This window comes from Platalea leucorodia (assembly GCF_965183815.1).
Source record: "Platalea leucorodia genome assembly, chromosome: 14".
NCBI lineage: Eukaryota > Metazoa > Chordata > Aves > Pelecaniformes > Threskiornithidae > Platalea > Platalea leucorodia.
The window spans coordinates 13,588,933-13,608,720 of NC_138836.1; the positions used below are offsets into that span (position 1 = coordinate 13,588,933).

The 19,788-nt window shown below is 47.5% G+C and overlaps 1 protein-coding gene across 4 annotated transcripts in view; it reads right to left on the bottom strand.

Moving 5' to 3' along the window:
- The window catches only part of MAP2K4 (mitogen-activated protein kinase kinase 4), a 102,585-nt gene that overhangs the window by 52,181 nt on the left and 30,616 nt on the right, over positions 1-19,788 (bottom strand). For all 4 annotated transcript variants that reach the window (XR_014229711.1, XM_082326499.1, XM_082326498.1 and 1 more), the window contains exon 2: positions 10,914-11,016. Coding sequence is in view for 3 of the 4 variants with exons in the window: in XM_082326499.1 (XP_082182625.1) it covers positions 10,914-11,016 (103 nt within the window). In the remaining variant the exon portion in view is untranslated. The remainder of the gene's footprint in view (positions 1-10,913; positions 11,017-19,788) is intronic.

Consider the following 19,788-nt stretch of genomic DNA (forward strand, 5'->3'; position numbering starts at 1 on the left):
GCAACCTCCCCTCATTGGGAGCAATGCAGCATCTGATGATTTGAACTGTATTTTAACATATTAAATCATAAGCAATTTGTTTTCTTACAGCATTGGCAATTATTATTTCCAACTGTATTATTACTATAATTAGAAACATGAATAATTGCATTCAACTTCAAACCAAATACTAAAACCAAATGTTAGTGACATGCTGTTTCCTCGAGGCACATTGACCGTCACTGCTCTGTTTTTCTTGTGGTCTCTAAAGCAGAATTTACTAAAAATTTTTTTTTTTTTTAAATCTAGCTTCCATCCTGAATCCACCAATCTAGGACTGGTGGTCTCTCCCAGGTGGTCTTGTCGTTCATCTCATCCCCTCTCTTAATGAATAAGTTTGGACAACTTGAACAACTACATCCTTTCTTATTACCTCCAGAGCCACACAACTGACAGCTAAACGAAGGTTAATTACCGCTCTATTATGAGACTTCTCTAAGAACGAAAATCAGGTTCTGGATCTCCGAGTCCCTCAGGCTGCCCAGCTTTGGCAATCCCCTTCCCCGATACAAGGGCCTGTTATCTCAGAAGGGTTCGAGTAGCTCAGGCAAGATGCGCTCCTGCTAAGCACTTTGTGGAGGGCACACGGAAAACAAGCACTCAAGTACTTGTACAAATGACCAACTTAGCTATCTACAAATGGCCAGCAATGCAAACTCATGGTTTTGCTCAGCACCTTGTTGGAAACACTCGACAGAGGTAGATAATGAGCACTGTTATTGCAACTGCAGGAAACTGTTCCAACTACTCTAACAAGCAATTTTTCTAATTCAAACTCCTGTATGTCATAAAATTCCAGCCCTAGTCTGGGAAAGCTAAAAGCTCTCCAACTTCTCCTTCGGGATTTATTTTCTATTTGAGATTAAAAAAAAATTTTGGGCTGCATCACAGTCTGAAATAACCTGAAATTCAGTGCCAAGAATGGACCTGGCAGTATTTTTCTTTCTGTGGCAGACAAGGACAGATGGGAGACAAAGAAATCACCTAACTGCAAGACAGTGATTGCTTCTTCGGAGAGATGCAGCTACCATAAATGTGGTAACGAAAAGAGAGCTCATAACAAGACTAAGTAGACCAAATGTGAATTGCATTTTAAAAGTGCCCCTCTTCTAAGCCATAAGACTCCTACAGACCCGTGAAAGCAGTTGCCTGCTGAAGGTCCCCATGCTCCACAGTCCAGTAGGATGGCGAGACTTTAAATGTTGGCCTCCTCCGAGATGGCTGCATGAGGCACAGTTTTCTTCACTGACTCTCAGGAGCCAAGAGGTAATTTTCTGTAAGCTCTGTAAGGATGCTTACAGAAAATTAAGTATGCTGTAAGGAGTCAGGCCCATGGTCCCAGAGAATCACCTTTCCCATCTTTCACTGGTATTAAATACCCACCTAGAACATCAGAGAGACAAAACAAACCCAGCTGGATTGCAGAGAAGCCCCCACACTCCGCAGAGAAAACAACTGCCTTCACGCGGCGGTAGCAAGAGGTATTTGAAACAATCACTTTCAGCTGATCCGCACTTGTCTCTGCAAAGGCATCAGTTATGCTGGGCATGAAGGACCAATTGCTCATCCAGGTTTACTCCAAGCATATTTTACAAAGGAGTGAATTAAAAGAGGCTCAAGGAGAAGACCATTTACGGTCACCATAATCCACTGCAGACTGGCTTGGCCATTTGCTTTCTCTTTTCTGAGGTTTCCCAAAATGGAGGGACCTTCATGATGGGAGGCAAGAACATCCACCTGAGTCTCAAAGATGATGTCTGTAGTTTTCACCGATATAATATACCATGAATCCAGTACATCTGAGTCCTTTTCCTAAGTCAGTTCCTCAAACAAGCAGAATGTCAAAACCAGTTCAGCCCTGCAGGCCGGCCCCCACCTCCATCACGTCCATCCAATCCAGCACAACGTCCTTTCCATGAGCTCTTTGTACAGCAGCTGTTTTTCCTGGGTACATCCTGTTCATTCAATCCAGATGTCCTCCACGGTACATGCTGAAAGTCACTCATTTATGCAAAGAACAAAAACAGAAGCTGTTGACGATGACATGTGGAGTCGAAACAGTCTCCGAATCTGCAGACTTTCCTCTTTACTCTCCATTTCTGCATGTGTACAGAAGACAAAAGGGATGATTGATTCCTTCAGTTTGAACCCACAAAGCGGAAGAGTCATCTCACTTCTCCGTAGCCAGGGTAAAATGCAAGATATTTTACGACAAGATGGTGATTAATCTCTGAAGAGATAAAGGGTGTACTCTTGCTCTGATGAAATGCGGTGTGATCCCGAGTACGCAGAATAGCCATGAGCAAAGTTTCTTCCTACAGCTAGCAATGGCAGTTGTTTATTGGGGTTTCCTGCAGGAATGTGGTTTGCAAGGTCCACATCTGGAAATGTAGGGTTCGAGTCCAACTTAAATATCAGATACGAATAGCGGTAGTCCATATATAAAATCCTTTCTAACATTTCTGTATGTCACACAACCAGGAAAAAAAAAAATGTCTGCGCCTGACCATCTCAGATTAATTGGAGTCCAACAGTGACAGCCACTTAGGGTCAGAAACCAGATACCCCATCTGTACAATACAGCGGAGACCACTCCTATACACAGCCACCAAGCTCAGATCAATGTGTAAGCGATATCCTACTTTGTTACTTGTAAATAATTATTGAACAATATATTTATAAAAAAAAAAAATGGGCAGAGACCAAACCTGTGTGTGCACACGTATATACATATATATTCAGAGACGTTACATATAATAATCTGCTTCATCTCATTTTCCTCTCCGAACACCAGCAGGTTTTGCATATTACGCTGGCGATTACTGTATTTGCCCAAGAAGGAGGGGATGTAGGCTCTCTTCAGCCTCAGGACTTCATCCATGTTCCAGCACCGGTCCCTAAGACGTACAGGATGGGACACCTATTGCCCCTGTTGACCTTGGACTGATCCTCAGCTCAGAAAGCCAGATTCCTGGGTCTGGAAGAAAAGAAGCTAAAGGAGAAAGACCAAGAGGGCAGTTCATGCTCTCAGATGTTATATAAAGATGAGCAACAGCATCTCCTGCTTCCTGAATAAATTTTAACTGAAATCAGTGCTGTCTGGTATCTTTTCAGAGCATGCCTTACAAACTGGTGAGTTCAGATATGGGGATGCTTAATTTCCCCTCTTGGGCAGGACAGCAGCGATGTGCACAGCTCAACAGATCCCTGGGGCACCCTGGGACCCAGATAACACACAGGTATCACGCGGTATTTTTTGATCAAAAAGCTCAAGTCCCAAAGACTGCTCATCGCCAGGGGGAGGGAAGGGAGAGATTGTGGTAACTCCCAGTTCCCAAATGGAATTCTGGATCTCACCTGCACTCCTTAATCACAAAACGTTACTGTTGAATGTAGATAATCAGACCATCTGAAGACTCAGAGATGGCAATGCATCACACCCTCTCTATAAAGTATGAAATATGAGTTTTAGAATGGCTTACAGAATTTACCAGATAAAATGGTAAAGCACAGACACATAGGTCTTAAAGTACTCTGAAAAATACACTGACAGATTCAAATGTTATTGAAAAGCCCAACATGAATGGAGCTGTGGTCTCCCATTTTCTCCCTAACCCTCCAGAAAAGATGAGGGTATTTTGCTGTCCTGAATGCTTTTAAAATCTCCACGCACCAAGATTTACAACCAGTTTGCATATAAGCATGTACGCTGCTGTCCTTGCTAGGGGATGCAGCACCTAGAAATAAAAGAAAGGCAAAAAGGAGAGAAAAATCGTGCTTCTGTTATCACAGCAGTATGAAGGGAACGGAAGAGCTGATACCAACTCTGAAGCTACTTGACCTACTTTCACTTCTCTTAAATAAGCACTGCAGTAGTTACATCTTCGTGTGAATTACGCAGCTCTGCCAGGACCAGATGTGTCCCTGCTGATGTGTGAAGAGGGCTGTAACTCAGGAGTCCCCGGGGCCTACGGAGCACTAAGGCGACAGCTCTGCTCCTGCCAGGCCCCGCGCCGCCTCTGAACCACTGGGACACAAGCAGCAGAATGAAACAGAACCAGAATTCTGCAACCCCACCAAACCCTCCATAGGCTGAAACCTTGAGCTGCTTTCAAACAAAAGCAGCACCGTCCCCCATCTCAAACACAGCATGGAGACTGGGAGAAACTTCCAACTCGCCAGGACGACAGACATTTCTCACACAGCCTTCCTCATTAGACCACACAAATTATTGCTGAAGTGTTGACCATGTTGACCCAAGTTTATAAACCTGATCTTCTTAAATCAAGTTGACTAAGCAAGAAACACAGTCACCCCCCGTCTCTTCTCCAGGCTCTGGAGCACGACAGGCACCTCCAAAGCAGGAGCTGGGTCCTGAGCAGACTGCAGGCACCTGGCTTTTGCCATGAGCATTCTCGCTTTTAGAAGGCGGGGGGGAGACCTTAATGCAGCATGTTCAGTCAAAACCTCACACTAGCTTTGGTAGCACCTTTTCTGAAAAGGCGATCTACTTTAGGTCTGAGATACTGAGCATGCGTGTTTTACAAAACGTATCGCCTCTTTGTCATCTAGGCCACAGAGATCACTGGCCAAACAAACTTGTAAACTTCTGGAAGAAACAGGAAGGTTAAATACAAGACAAAACTCATCAATTTACCAAGAAAGCTCCTAAAAAAATGTTTAAGAAACACTGCTCTAGCATTTAAGCTATGGTGATGTTTGTATCAAAAGTGAACGCCTGTTTTCCACAGACTCACTCAAACATTTCAATGTATTTGCTGAGTCCTTGGAGATACCCATTTTACTTGTGCTTATTTGAAAATACAAGCAAGTTTCGTAGTGATTAAATTCAGATACCGCAACTGTCAGGAAATGTTGCAGAACAGTCACAGAAAAAAATTCCCGTTCTTAGCTGGTACCTTTTACACTGCAACCTATCTCTAAGGCTTCCAGGCATCACAGCCTGCGATGGGAAGGTATCATGCGGCAGAAAGGTATCAGAAATCAGCAACAATGAAGATGTGAAATGGCTGTGACAGAAACGGGGAACGGACAGAGAAATATTTACAGGAAAACTCAAATAAGTAACATGCCAATTTAAGATATTCCACTTTGGTCTTTAATATGTTTTAGACAAATGGTAGTAACTCTCACGAGTTATTTCCCAGTGAACTCAGCCAGCTGTAGGCTGTGCAGCTAGAGAGCCTGAAACCACATGCCAGAAAGGTTTGGAAAAGCGTAAGAGGAGACTAAAAGAGAAGCAGACACTTGAGAGAGACTTTGGGACAGCCAGAAAAATCCTTTCCAGGAATAATAACAGTCCCTGAACCATACAGAAAAAAAGGAAGCAGCGGAGTCTGATGCGCAACTGTACCTCCATTTGCTTTTAAGGGATCCAACCCCGAAGGTCTATCAAACAAACATCTGCCAACACACTCTTGGGACATCTACCTGGAAAGCGTGTGACTCTCCCAAGTGTCACAAGGAGAAGGTGGTCCACACGGAGCACCTCAGGAAGCTTAAGCCATAACGAATCTGTGATGACACCCACATGCTACAGGGAGGCTACAGAGTCCAAAAGGCCACCAGACAGTTCAGAAGCTGGGTTTGTGAGCATTCAAAGGGTACATTTCATTTTGTCACCTTTCCAGATAAGACTGCAATGCTCTGGTGTTCAAGTTCAGAGGCAGCACCTCTGACAGTGAAGAGACTTCCCAGCTAGCAGCCAGGATACTCCAGCAGCAACATGCTGTGAACCAGATGCCAAACAAAATTCTTTGTGCATGCTCATTTCTTAGCAAGCGGATCTAAATTCTGTAGTCTGAAGTCAAGATCAAGGCATCGCTGCACCAGAAGAGTACAACGCCTTCCAGAGAGCCGAAACACTCATCCTCAGCCAACCGAACACCTCGGTTCAATGGATGCCAGCGATGGCCAGCACAACAGACAGCTGCCAGGCAAACCTGCCATGCACAGCTACACAGTCACATCTCAAAACACCATTCCTGTGTTAGCGTTATCTGAACCTCCTTTCAGCAAAGACCACCAGCTGCAAGTTGCTCTGTAGAGCTTACACATAGGTAATTGAGTAATCTAATTTTGTTTGTGACCTAACTCCTACTTGGACACAAAATAGATGAGGTAAAAGGTGGGATGCTTTTCAATCAGTTGGAAATAGCAATTGAAAAACAGCGGGTCAGAAGTTTAAGAGCTCACCCTGACCATGGCTTGTGTCCTCCAGCCTCTGCAACGTCTGCTGCAGGGAAAACAAAGTTAGCATTTGTTGATCTGGTCTAAGTCAGAAATAGTCTGAACTCATGAGAACGGTGGGCTGAGCTGACAGCTCTCCATAGCCTCCAGTGTTAGCCAGCCTGCAGAGCGCGGCCATACCCCACAGCCTTGTGGACTCTGACCAGGCGCAAGCAGGAGCACACGCTTCCCTGGACTGGGGCATCAGCTGTCAGCGAAACACCTACATCTTCTCTAGACTGCATCCTTTCCAGTAAGAATTTTACTCCCCAAATACTCTCTGTAATTCAGGCTCTACTCTGCCTTTACCCTGTATAGGTCACATGTAAAATTATACATATCACTGTGCTAGATACCCTACGGACAGGCTGGGTAGTATGCCATAACTAGACAAAATCTCTCTCTGCACTTATAAAGTAGAGTTGGTGGTAGCAGTCACGGCTGAACTGAACAAGATGTGCATCCTCCGTAGCTCCATCACTCACACACAGCCACAGAGCCAGGACGGACCTTCCTTCCAACGCCCTGCCTTGCTGCTCAAAACATCACCCTGGGGCTCTGCCCACCTGCCCCACGGGATCTGTGCAGGAAAGCTATTCACGGCGCCTTTTAGGTGCAATAAGGGATGTCTCAGCCCTCAGCATCAGCAGGAGGGCAGATTTCACAGAGTCATAGTCCAAATTCTAGCAACTAGAAAAGTACCTCCAGTTTCCAATCTCATTCAGAGCCACCCTGAGTCAGTCTCCTATTTAAAGGTCACTTCAAAGCCCCCTGATTTTAACACGTTCCAATTCAGAAAATATTTAGGGCAAAACCCTAGCAGCACTGGAGACGTAAAGGGTTTTGCCACTGGATCCAGTCTGAGCAGTTGCATCCTCTGCTCTGCTGTCTTCTCCTCGCTTGGTTTCCTGGTCATCTGTGACAAAGGTGACCTCCTTCAAGACATCCCAACACAGCTGGTAGCGGATGTACTGGGAAGGGTGAAGAAGGGAGGTGTCCTGGGCAGGGCCTCGGGGTGCTGTGAGCTGGGCAGGGACGGGGCAGGAGCAGCAGGGCCATGCCACCCGCTGCCACTCGGCCACCGCAGCCCTCACCACCTCTCAGCTCCAAGGCCATCACGGAGATGGCACAGCAAAGCTCAGAGGTCCCAACCACTCACCGGCTCCTCCTGCTCCCACACGTGGCCTCGCGTTCCTACGCCCTGGCACCCACCTCCCGCGCTCCCTGCGCACCCCCGGCAGCGCACTCGTACATCCTGGAGGGATGCAGCCCCAACCTGAGACCCAAACCATAAGACATGACTCAACCACCGCAGATGGGAAAGAAAACACAAGAGGGGACAGGAAAAAGATTTGGGAACCCATGACCCAACTTTCTATATTCAGTAGTGTTTAATCTATGCTCTCTCTCCCTAGAAACAGTATTCCAGGGCACAGCCTACCTATTAACAAAAAGCTTCTACCCCTGAAAGCAGTGAAGCTCTGGGAACAGCCTCCGGGCAGGAGTGCAGCGGGCGTGATGTTCGCCGGGCTACAGGGTATTCCATGCCACGGGATGTAACGCAACTGGGAAGCACTGGTCAGAGTCTTAATAATGTCGTATTTTGCAATTGGGATTCCACGGCCTTTGAAATCATTCCTTGAGATAACATGCCGTGAAAACCAAGGAAATAGCATGACTGAATGGAGTAAGAAATCATGCATGGATCACCTGGGAAACCTCCCTCTGGAATCCACACTGAGTCCCCTCCAGCCCACGTGTGCACCACCCCTGCTCACAGGAGCTAAACTCCACCCCTGGCTCACAGAGATTCCCAAAATGGTTTCCTCCACACTCCCCAACTTCTTTTCCAACACTCCCAAGACCTCTCAGACTGAGAAACAAACTGTAAAACGAAAGCCGAATCACACCTTGACGGGGTACGTGGGGTCTGTACCCATTTTACCAGGGTACAGAGCTTCGGCGCTGAGGCACAGCTACACCCAATATCCTGAAATTTCCAAGGCCACCTCTGGCACGACATGCCTTCCCTCCTCAGCAGCAGTGCCTTTGCTCCAGTGATGCAGTTTATGCAGAGGTTTCCTCCCTCCTAACACATGCATGGGCACAAGGAGCTCCATTTGCTCCTTTGCTTTCTGTCTACGTAGCAAGAAACCACATTCTTACCTGAACATCCACCAATCCAGCCTGATCAGTTCCCCGACCAAAACCTGTTAATCAAGCAAAATACAGCTAATAGGCAATTTACATCTCATAGCAGCTGCAGGACACGGCTGGCTGCCTCCTCTCGCGCCCCAGCCAGAGCTCGGCACAGGCAACGGGCATTTGATGACAGGACCCTCTGCCCTCCTGGAGGCAGGAGCAACGGGACACCTCCGGATCGGTGGATCCAAGTCACAGAAACCCAAATTTCATGTGAGAAATTGACCTCTCTGTATCTTCAGATCCACCCATCTGGACCAACAGGGTCTGCACAGGGAAATCCCCAGCAGCATCGAGCCAGCGCTCATCTCGGGAGGGCACCGAGGCCACTCTGCTCCATCAGGCTGGGGAGGAGAAGTGATTCAGTGAACAGAAACAGACCTTGCATCGGGAACGCATCCGGGCCAGGAGGTCTGGAATATCCAATTCAAATGTGAAGTCTAGAAAGGTTTCTAGACAACAGAGGAAAAAACATTCCAGCCTCTCCGGGAAGCAGGCGGGAAATGCAGAGACATCACTGTGATGCACCAGCTGCAAGACAAACACTTGAGAGAAGCGTGCAACCATGAAATGTGAACGTTGCTTTTGAGGAACAGCATCCACTATGGACAACACAAAGGATGGGAGGATGAATTAGCTGTACCCAAGCTTAGTCAGCCTCAACACAGAAAAAGCAATCCAACCAACGGCATCCACCTCTTTCAAATAGAAATGGCTATTACAGCTTGTAGCCTCCCAAGAAAGCTTTAGCACAGACACATCACCATCATTTTTGACACCTGAACAGCTATCATATGTAACCCAAAACACTTCAGAACCAGTTACATCATTAACCAGCCCAGGATCCAACCCCTGCCAACAACCGCAACTCCCACGAAGACAGAGCAGCACCTTCTTAATGGACAACGTTGACAGTTACTTGCACAAACACGAAACTTAAGATGTCACCAACTAACAACGAAAGCTCTACTGTGCTAGACAGGAGCCACCGTGACTTCCAGTGAATCCAAGACAGAAATCCGTGTAGATAAACACAGAAAGGTCAAATCCCTACAGATGGCTGATGGTGGGAACTCACTAGCTGAGGCTAAGTCATTTATTTAATGGACATGGGGAGGTTTGAGAGAGGAAAGAGTCCCAGATGGGGTTCTACAGAAAATCGTTACAAGGGTTTGATGATGTTGAGGGAGACACACAAAAAGCGAATATATAAATGCTAGCTCTACAACCAGTGAGAATACTCTATTTCGGAGAGAAAAACAGAGAAGGAGAGAAGAAGACTTGCTGGAAAGGTCACTTGGGATGAGAAGAAGAATCATCTAAAGTGGTCTATAAAATTTCTAGATGTTGTAATTACCGTTGATAACTCTTCAGAAACATGTTTCTAACTCGTTAAAGGCTTCCTTGAAAATCCCCAGCATAAAGAAGCTACCAGAGATAGGAACAGACCCCAGAGGGTGTATCCTGGGGAAGCAGAAGGCACTGAGCTCAGAGAGAGAGGCAGCGACATGCAGAGCCAAGCAGAAGCAGCCTATAACCAGGGACACCCTGGAGAGCCCAGGCAGCGGGGGAAGCTGCAGGGGCAGTTTCTGAGACTTGCCACTGACAAAACGCTTGAGACCTGCCAGGGAACTCAGAGAGGAAAAACTGGGGACATCGTTGCACGCTAGCTGCATTCTGCCACACGTATAGGCTGTGGGTGCGTCACCCATCCGTCTAGATTGGTGGATCTGAGGATACAAAGCTAATATTTTCTGTGATGATGTACTGCTGTTATTTACTAGCGTCAGGAACAGCTCTGTGCCACACTTGCATTCAAACTTTGGACAGGGATCTCCTGTAGCTAGCTATCTGGAAAACTCAGTCCGAGCTAATCACTGCGTAACTCCCTGACATCTCCGTCTTGGTACAATGACAATAACCTCAGATCTTTGTTTATTTTAGTGCTGAAAAAAAAAAATCTTTCGCGGTTATGTCTTTTACAAGTAACACAGAAACAAGAACTTCTCTCTAACAAAAAGTAATAAGCACTGAATAAAGAGACAGGAAAATGACAGTGAATAGGTCTGGACCTTCATTCCATATCTTGTATAACTTCATTGTATATCTCATCTCTCATTATATATATCTAATGCATATCTTGCATTAGCAGCTACAATTTATCTCAATTTAATCAATTCTGGAAGGCAGTAGCTCCAGTGTAAAACAGGAAAATACCAAATTTAACCTTTTTTTAATTCAGGGAGGGAGGGGATGGGGGGGGATGGGGAGGGACAGGGACACCAAAAAAAGTCTTCTACAACTGACAGATTGGAGCAACCTACAAATAACTGAAGTAATCAAACTGCATTAAAATAACACTGCCTGTTGGCAAAATACTTTCAAAGTTGTTCCACTAGTTGTGCCTTTGGCTTTATACTCACATGTGTGGATTTTGGAAAGGAACTCCAGAAGTGTTTAGAGTAAATCTTGCTGTGGACTTGAAAGGTGGATTTGCAAAATTTAACTTCAGCGCTTTGCGTTTACCTGGGAGACAACGAACATAAAGTAAACTTTTTGTCAGCAACAAAATATTAAGAGCACCAGGAAATAAACAGGAAAAAAGATAAACATATTGTAAGAAAAGGAAAACGCATTTCACAACAACATTAGCAAATCATAGCTTGTGTTAGGGACACAGGGATGGAGCAATGGGAGTCAGCTCTCACCCCAAGGTCTTTCCCCGTCTCATTTGAAGTCAGTCACCAAAGTGAGGTGTCCAAAGCACCTCCTGTGACAGCATCAGCTGCCAGGGCTACGGGGCACCCCCACACCAGGGCCCCGAGCATCCTCCGTGTACAACCACTCTGTTAGATGGATCCATGCCGGCAGGCTCAATTTCAGCCATGGTGGCAAAGGGGCCCAACCTGCTCGGCACAGCCTGGGCATGCCACCAGACCACCCGGGGTGGACGGCGCTGGGGAGGTGAAAGGGGACCTTGGGATGGCTTTTCTGTAACGCCCCAACCGTACGAGGGCTGATGGGATTCCTGACCCTCCTCAGCCTAACAGCAAATGGAGACAACCAGGCTTGAGTGAGGACGGAGGAGATCTGCTGTGCGCTCCTTCTGCCAAGCGGGTCGCCAAGCAGAGAGCAAAATTCAGCCCATCGGAGGGGTGACCAGGTGAGAGAAGGCTTTGCTCTGCAGCCAAGTGAGAAAGCATGGGGAAGAAGAAAATATAGTAGGGTAGAAGTGGTCCTGGTCACTGCTCCAGCCACTGGCTGTGTATTTTTCATTGAAGCTGAGATGACCTGGTTGAGCAACAGCAGGATCAGGGACTACAAAGGGAGATGTCCCTTCTCAGCCCTCCCACTGGGATGTAGAAGACCCTGTCTTGTTCCCATTCGGCCGCAGGAAACCTGCGCTCCTCTCCACCAAAACACACCGAGACGGCGGCCTCTTCCACCCCACCTTGCCAGGAGCCCACAGCTGAACCCCCCTGGGCTTCCTGCTGCCTGGGCGATGTCTTAACAACTCACTGCTGTTCATCCCTGGAGGCACCGGCCACCTGAAAGTTGACACAATACCTGGATTCCTCCAACAACCTTCCTTTGCCTGCACCCTAGAGCGGGTGTCGTATTCCCAACCATCTCACAGCCCTCCTGGGAAAAGCCAGAAGGCACCATCCTGCTCTGCAGCATTCTTCTACCTTGCACAAAGAGGTGTTTTGGGTAACTCCAAGACCAAAAAAAAGAGAAAAGACTACTTACAGGTCAAAGCACTTTCCAGTAATTTCAGGGCATGAAATATTACAAGGATCATAGAATCATTTAAGTTGGAAAGGACCTTTAAGATCATCAAGTCCAACCATTAACCCAGCACTGCCAGTTCACCACTAAAACCATGGTCCTAAGCACCATATCTACCCGTCTTTTAAACACCTCCAGGGATGGGGACTCAACCACCTCCCTCGGCAGCCTGTGCCAGGGCCTGACAACTCTTTCGGTGAGGACATTTTTCCTAGTATCCAATCTAAACCTCCCCGGGTGCAACTTGAGGCCATTTCCCCTCATCCTATTACTTGTTACTTGGGAGCAGAGACCGACCCCCCCGCTCCAGCCTCCTTTCAGGCCCTTGCAGAGAGCGATGAGGGCTCCCCTCAGCCTCCTCTTCTCCAGGCTGAGCCCCCCCAGCTCCCTCAGCCGCTCCTCATCAGACTTGTGCTCTAGACCTTTCATCAGCATTGTTGCTCTTCTTTGGATGCGCTCCAGCACCTCAATATCTTTCTTGTAGTGAGTTTCTAAGCTCAAGCTCTTGCAGCACATGTGCCCAATGAACTGCAGAAGAATCACTTAAAAGAAGCCAAAGAGCTCAATTTCCCCTTATACGTGACCCAGAAATAAAGGAGTTGAACAAAACCAAAAAGGTGGCAAAAACAAGATGAGAGTCTACCATTTTCCACAGAACTTATCACCTCTCCACATCTTTGATGTCAATCATCCACAATGTTCTGAAAGATCAGACCATGCATGACCAACAGGAATATTCATAGAATGGTTTGGGTTGGAAGGGAGCTCCAAAGACCACCTAGTCCAACACCCCTGCCATGGACAGGGACATCTTTCACTAGGTCAGGTTGCTCAAAGCCCCATCCAACCTGACTTTGAACACTGCCAATGATGGGGCATCCATTCTCTGGGCAACCTGTTCTAGTGCCTCACCACCGCCATCATAAGAATCTATTCAAAGCTAACACTACCAATACTGCTAGCCAACAGAGAGGCAGAGCAATCTGTACCTTATGTCTGCCTCTTGAGAAGTCCTGCAAGGCTGCTCCGAAGCGTACGGCTGCGGGCAGGCCTGACACCACAGAGTAACCGCAGGTTTCCTGGCAGGACCCTCTGCCAGCGCACGACCCGTCACACACCCGCAACACTGTGCCGCCGCCTGACCAACCTCCGCAAACTCTTCTGACTACATCCCCGATGGCACCTCCCTTCCTACACAGAGCAAAACCAGACTGAGTTCACGACTGCCGAGGACCTGGGCGATGCCAACACTTACCAGCCGGTCCATGTGCCAGAAACCTCCCCCTGCTCGCCCGCCCTCCTCAGGTCCTCCCCTGCCGCTGTGCGGACGGGCGCGGGTGGCGGAGCTGGGCAGGCACCTGCAGATAGCGGTCATACAGCCCCTCGCTCGCTTGTCCTGTTACCGCAGTATAAACTCTGCTCTTGGACTGGGTCCAGGGATTTACAGCGGTCATCTTTCTTCTAGCTTTGTTTTATTCACATGCCTGAAACACTAGCCCTCTTTCAAGGGCAATAACACAGTGTCATGAGATTTTCCCTTTCTAACAGCAATGTTTATACAACTTAGAAGAGCGTGGGTCTTTGAAGTGGCCCAACACTGAAAATGACACAATTAACTATAAACTCCCATCAGAAAACTTGCAAACTTTCTACACCAAGTTTCCTCCTGTTTTCACACTGTGACAGAACATTTTTTTATTACTGTTAAACGTCAGTCTATTGGTTTCTATCCCAGTAGGTTTGTAAGAATACTTTCAACGATGTCGATCCACCATCTACAGCTGGATTTTCTACAAATCCAACACACACAGAAGCATAACCTGCCCCTGGAAAGCAAATAGGATGGTTTGCTTTTGCTCAGGCGATGAACAAGGAACGTGATGGGGGAGAAAGGGACGTCCTGAGAAATGCTGGGAATTTCCATTCAGCGCAAGTCACATGGAAACGCGTGCTGCAAATGAAGCAACACACTCAAATGAACGAGAAGTCTGACCAGAGTCAAAGCAAGCTGTCTTCTCCAGCAGCCTTTCAAAAATCGAGTACTTCAGCTACATACTCTCCAAGTCTTGTGTTTCATCCCAAAAAAACTTTTGGCAGCTCCAAGCCCCTATTCCTCGCAGAAACATCACTCAAAACTCACTGGAGGCAAAAGAGCCTCTTTAGATGCAAGAGTTTAGCTGGTGATTTTCCTGTGCACAGATTTAATTCGGACAACCCTGTTCCGCTATAATAAAGAGGCCTGGGGTTAATGTTGCTTCTGAAATTTGCTAATGCCCCTATCACCATCAAGGTTGTGTGTTCAAAATTGTCCTAAAATGTGCTGCAGAAATATCCACCTTACGTAAATTAAAAGTCCTTTAAAGGTTTTGCTGCCTTAATACGTAATTCTAATATTGACCACTACAACATCTACTTCTCTGAGAACTATAAAAGTAAAGATAACAGGAGAAGCAATGATTTGGAAGAAACCAAAACCAAAGTTTGGAACATACCGCTTTTTCATAAATTAGGTTAATCCTCAAAATCAGACCTGAGACTATGAAGTTTCTTGACTTCGGTCTTCCCAATTTTGACTAGTGGATTTGTTCAGCTGTACGTTAATGGCTATACTAAGTCCAGACTATGTTTGAATGCAGGATGGTCTTGGCTTTGGCTGAGCTGAAGTCGTAAGGGAAGTATTTGCTTATGTTTTGAAGGAATCTAAACAGGATTGTATCCTAAGTTATGCTGCTCTCAGAGAAGAAAAAGACAGCCGAAATAGCTTTCCGATTGCAAATAATTTAATCTTCTATCCTTAAGGCTAGCAATCCTTATTTCAAATCACTGCAGCCATAAAATGATGGTATTCTTTTCCTCAAATCCATTTTTAAAAGGATGTTGTTGTTTTAGCAACAGGCCGCCACGTGGAACTGAGGTAAGGGAGGACGTGATCCTTTGTGTCCTGCTACTCCACGAACACCCATCCCTTGGCATTTCATAGACTGTCACCAAAACGGACACAGTGAAGGCGCCCGGGAAGCCTTGCCAAGCTCGCACTGGAGACCCACCTACACAACGGCCACAGCAGAATAATTCAGGCTCATAGCAGGCATTTGTTTCTTGCTGCGCTGGTAACTGGATGCTAGGTTAAGTGTATAATTATTTATGTGCTGCTATCCATCACTAGGATTAATCCAAGCACTTGGCTCTGCAATTAGGCTCTCATCACTCTTTTTGAGGCCCCTTTACCACAGTCACAGCCAACGAGTCTCCACACAAGAAGAAACAGCTATTCTGCAGATAACGTGCAGTCCAAAAGTATTCCTCCTTTATATATTCTGTATTACTATTTTTACTTCACCTAGGACATCTATGATTTCCTCAAGCCTCTGAGTCACCTCCTGTTGGAGAAAGCAATCCTTTTTTCTTCCTAGAATTTCCTCAGCCCCATCCCTGCACACCTCAACAACACTGCTAACTATGTTCAGGTTATGCCTGTGAAAATGCTCACTTTCCAAGCAGTAACATTTTCAAAACAGCAGTAGTTTAATGAATTTTTTTCAAGGTTTCTGTCTTGCAGGGATACAAATTGATCCCTGCCAAAATGCTTTCCACTTGGTTCAAATCTGCAATATCAGCATCTTGTTATCATAGAATCATAGAATCGTTAAGGTTGGAAAAGATCTGTAAGATCATTGAGTCCAACCGTTAACCCAGCACTGCCAAGCCCACCACTAAACCATGACCCTAAGCACCACATCTACACATCTTTTAAATACCTCCAGGGATGGAGACTCAACCCCTGCCCTGGGCAGCCTGTGCCAGGGCCTGACAGCCCTTTCGGTGAAGAAGTTTTTCCTAATATCCAACCTAAACCTCCCCCGGCACAACTTGAGGCCGTTCCCTCTCGTTCTATCACTCGTTACTAGGGAGACGAGACCGACCCCCCCGGCTCCAGCCTCCTTTCAGGCCGTTGCAGAGAGCGATGAGGGCTCCCCTCAGCCTCCTCTTCTCCAGGCTGAGCCCCCCCAGCTCCCCCAGCCGCTCCTCCCCAGCCTTGTGCTCCAGCCCCTGCCCCAGCCTCGCTGCCCTGCTCTGGCCACGCTCCAGCCCCTCCATGGCCGCCTTGGGGTGCGGGGCCCAGCGCTGAGCACAGCACTCGAGGGGCGGCCTCACCAGTGCCCAGCGCAGGGGCACTATCACCTCCCTGCTCCTGCTGGCCACACCATTCCTGATACAAGCCAGGATGTTATTGGCCCTCTTGGCCACCTGGGCACACTGCTGGCTCACGTTCAGGCAGCTGTCAGCCAACACCCCCAGGTCCTTTTCCACCAGGCAGCTCCCAGCCGCTCCTCCCCCAGCCTGTAGCACTGCCTGGGGTTGTTGTCACCCAAGTGCAGGACCCGGCCCTGAGCCTTGTTGAATCTCATACAGCTGGCCTGGGCCCATCGCCCCAGCCTGGCCAGGTCCCTCTGCAGAGCCTCCTACCCCCCAGCAGATCGACACTCCCACCCAACTTGGTGTCATCTGCAAACTGGCTGAGGGTGCCCTCCATCCCCTCATCCAGATCATCAATGAAGTTACTGAACAGGACCGGCCCCAGCACTGAGCCCCGGGGCTCCACCACTCTCTGGGCTCGGCCGTCCAGCCAGTTTTTAACCCAGCGCAGAGTGCACCCATCCAAGCCGTGAGCAGCCAGCTTCTCCAGGAGAATGCTGTGGGAGACAGTGTCAAAGGCCTTACTAAAGTCCAAGTAGACACCATCCACAGCCTTCCCCTCATCCACTAAGCAGGTCACCTTGTCATAGAAGGAGACCAGGTTAGTGAAGCAGGACCTCCCTTTCATAAACCCATGCTGGCCGAGCCGGATCCCCCGGTTGTCCAGCACATGCCGCGTAATGGCACTCAAGATGATCTTGTTGTCACAGTGTGAGTGTGACTGTCATAGTGCAAAGGTGGCTGTTCTCCCTGGTCAGACGCTGAAGTCTCTCTGCTGTTTGTGGAGTAGCAATACGCCAGGAACCAAGTCTACGCTCTATTTCCTTGCTCTAGTATAACCAGAAAAAAAGAAATACAACCACAGGAAAATGAGTTATGGCAGCAAACAGCAGGAAGATGACCAAAGGATTTGCAATGAACCGTGCAACCTTTTTACCTCTCCCTGGTAAAATGAAAACATGTCAACAAAAAGATGGAGAAAACACGGAGGAAGGGATGTCAGGAGGCCAGATGGGTTGGGTCTGTTTGGGAAGGGAGTTGAATGTTTCAGGTTATCTTCTTAGAAGAAAACTGCAAAATATCAGGCCCGATCTTTTCCAGGGCATCTCAAAGTAAAGCTTGTGCCAACCCTCACCTAAGATGGAAAAAAATAAAAAACACAACACCACAGATCTCTCTGCTCTTCCACCAGCTCTTACTACCCAAGTTGTTAGATCTTGTCTGTTAACAAAACGCTTGCTTTGACGTAGAGACAGCAGAGGAACGTTTACCGTGTTCGGAGCTGCAGCCCCGCAGCTGCTGACGTCCTGAAGGCACCCAGGATTCACGGCTCGTTATCCCTGTCGCTGCCAGCACAGCGCTGCCTTCCCACAGACCCTTCCAACCTACAATTTTTCAGCTGCATTTCCTTCCTTTCCAGTCTTGCTCATGGATGCACTCCCACATCAGCACAACTAATTTGGGAGTAAAATAGGTTTCCAGCCTTGCCCTCAAGACAGACCATTTTTCAAGAAAAAACTACTCAAATTTTGAAACGAAACATGGAGAACTTCAGCAAATAGCACAGTTTATTTGGGGATCTCAATGAAAGGAGAGGCCTGGGGGTTGAGTTATTAGTTTTAAGAACTGTAATTATAGAAACTCACTTTCAGGGGTACAGGTATTTTCAGTATGTCTGTCTGTTACTGACATTCGCTGCCCTTCAATGAAACCTTCAATTTAGTATAATCCAAGAGTCAGCATTCAAATCTGAGATGACGATTTTGCACTACGGGAATGTGCTAAGTATGCTCATTTTTAGAAGTCACCTCATTAGAACAAGTATTTATCCATAATTCACCTACAGCCTCAAGCGTGCTTCCACTTCGGGAGCACAAAACCACCCAAGCCCAGATCAGCCGGGACTCTGGCAGGGTTACCGGCCGTTACCCTCATGAACCCCCCACAGTAAAACACTTGTACTGAACAAAAAGCTAGCAGGACATCTTGGTGATTTAAGGCTGGGAGGCAGCTCACAGTTGCACAGACGCTTCCCGCACCAGCAGACACGCACCTCCGCAACTTGCAATACGTGATTTATGCTACATCCAGCAGCACTTGCAACAGCTGCTATAAATACCTCCTCTGTGAAGCCTGGCTAAAGTAGGTTAGGCTTCAAGTGCAAGAACTTGCAATCAGATTAAGATTAGTTCCCTCAGACTGGAAACTCCCAGCAGTAAAGACCTGAGAATGAAGTCTCTGAAATCTCCAAAATCCACCGTTAACCTTTAGCACTTATTAGCCCTGATACTACCCTGCATGGAAATACCATTCGTATGAATAGCCATAAACAGAGTTAAAACTACCCGTGTCTCGGGAGCAGATCAGCTGTGGTAAAAGAGCTTAAATCTGCGCCTGGGCAAGCGTTGCGTGCTGAATATAACAGCGCGTGGCCGCACATGCGCAAGGTGCGCAACCACGCTCGTGCCAGGCTGCGACGGGCAGCTCTCCGCCGGCAGAGGAGAGCGTAGCGCTGGCCTTAGACAGCAGCTTTCCTCCTAAACTGGAGCTCAGGCAACTTTTCGCTGGAGACCATTATTTAACACACCGCTCATAGTTGCAGACACGAGCCAAGCCTGGTGAAACACCGACGGAAAGAACCCAGGGTCCAGTTGTCCCAGGCACCTTCAACCGGCCAGCACGCGGGAGGTGCCGCCGGACCAGACGTCTCTGGAAAGGGGGCTGCTCTCAAAGCAGCGCTTCGTTTCAGCAACCAATATTGCAAAATGTTCACGCTCCCCGTCTCTGAGGCAGCCACGGTATAATCCTGCGGAGACTGTACTGGAGCGGTTGTCAGAAGGAAATGGTGACGCTGCCCTGCGAAATTTATTGCAAGGCACCTGGAGCCCTTCCTGATGTAAAACAATAATAAATTATGCAAAGGGCTGTGCCAGGTACTTTTTCATTATGAAACAGCACAGCAAGAATTATAAAATATACTGTAGGAAGGAGGACTGCGAACAGGTTTGGTTCATTTTTTTTTTCTTCTTAATTTTAGGAGCCTGTACTTAGACTAAAAGCAAGGAAAAAATGTGCCCTTGAGGCCTTTGCTTAAGGTCAATGGAAAGGATTTAGTTTCTTTGGATAAAGCAACAAGCATGTTTCCATCATCCCTCTAGCTATCTTATGCCAGAAAAGTGGCAATGTCAATCACAGCCTGCATCCCACCGGCTCCGATGAACACCTCGGACCCAGCCGCCGAGAGCCCTACAGCCACGAGTCGGGAAGAGCAGGAACCAGAGGACTGGGGGGGCTTCTTCCATTTTAAGGCAC